The sequence below is a fragment of the Morone saxatilis genome, unplaced genomic scaffold (genome assembly GCF_004916995.1).
Source record: "Morone saxatilis isolate NCDOM2014 unplaced genomic scaffold, NCSU_SB_2.0 Contig265, whole genome shotgun sequence".
Classification (NCBI taxonomy): domain Eukaryota; kingdom Metazoa; phylum Chordata; class Actinopteri; family Moronidae; genus Morone; species Morone saxatilis.
In genome coordinates this window covers 3,652-4,555 of record NW_023339835.1, presented here as the reverse complement: position 1 = coordinate 4,555, position 904 = coordinate 3,652, and the positions used below count along the sequence as shown (strand labels likewise).

Here is a 904-nt window from a genome sequence, read left to right as displayed (position 1 = left end):
AATATGGATTCATCCGCCACTGAAAGTAGTCCCCAACTAATGCACCATTTCCTCCTGTTGATAAAAACTACAGCGAGCAGCTTTTTTACTAACATTTAAAACTAAAACTATATATCTGCGTCTTCAGGAGGAACCAGTGGGGAAGTCTAAAGTAATCGAGTACAGACGGACTACATCGTTGTTTCTGTTGACAATAAGAAAACTAAGTAACACAAGCCTTTAAACAGGATGTGAGACAATCCTCTAATCAAAACGTGTGCGCAGAAGTTAACTGTGTGTCTCCGACGTCCCACCTGGACTGTGTCCGAGGGACAGGAGCTTTTCTCTGGAGCCACCGGAGGCGCCTGGGCTATAGAGGCGATCATCTCTGCTGCAGAGACGGGCTTCACAGGCTCTTTGGTTGGTTCCAGCATCCCCTACAAACAACAGAGAGACTCTTCAGACACGTCAGGACGAGCAGGTAACAACACCAACAATCTCAAGACTGTAAGACTGTAAGAAAGTCTTGTTTCTGGGAAATGAGTCTTATTTTCTGTCTAAAATAATCTTTTTGTATTAGAAAAGTAATCTTATTTTAAGGAAATGTATCCAACTTTGTCTTAAGGAGATATTACAGCACAAACATTAGTTTGCATAATCTCCCAGCAGCCTCATTGTAAGAGTAAGAGCACTCGCACAGCTGCTCAGTTTAAGAGAAACTCGTCTGGTCCCAGTGTTGGAAATAAAGCAGATGTTTAGTTTTTATTGTTTTAATATAAAATACTAAAAATATGAAGCTTTCGGTGTCTTCATTTAAGACAAAGTCACATGTTTTTATTCTGCTGTTTGAAGAAACGGTTATTATTCATCTTAGATTAAAGGAACAAATTCTTAAATTCAGCTTAATAAAGTGACTGAAACACTT

General features: G+C 39.4%; 1 protein-coding gene across 1 annotated transcript in view; it reads right to left on the bottom strand.

Moving 5' to 3' along the window:
* Window positions 1-293: 293 nt before the first annotated feature.
* LOC118336616 (aftiphilin-like) overlaps window positions 294-904 on the bottom strand; it is a gene marked incomplete at both ends in the record, with an annotated part of 1,902 nt that continues 1,291 nt past the window's right edge. Inside the window, 1 exon segment of the mRNA XM_035673278.1 lies at window positions 294-416. Coding sequence (XP_035529171.1) covers window positions 294-416 — 123 coding nt within the window.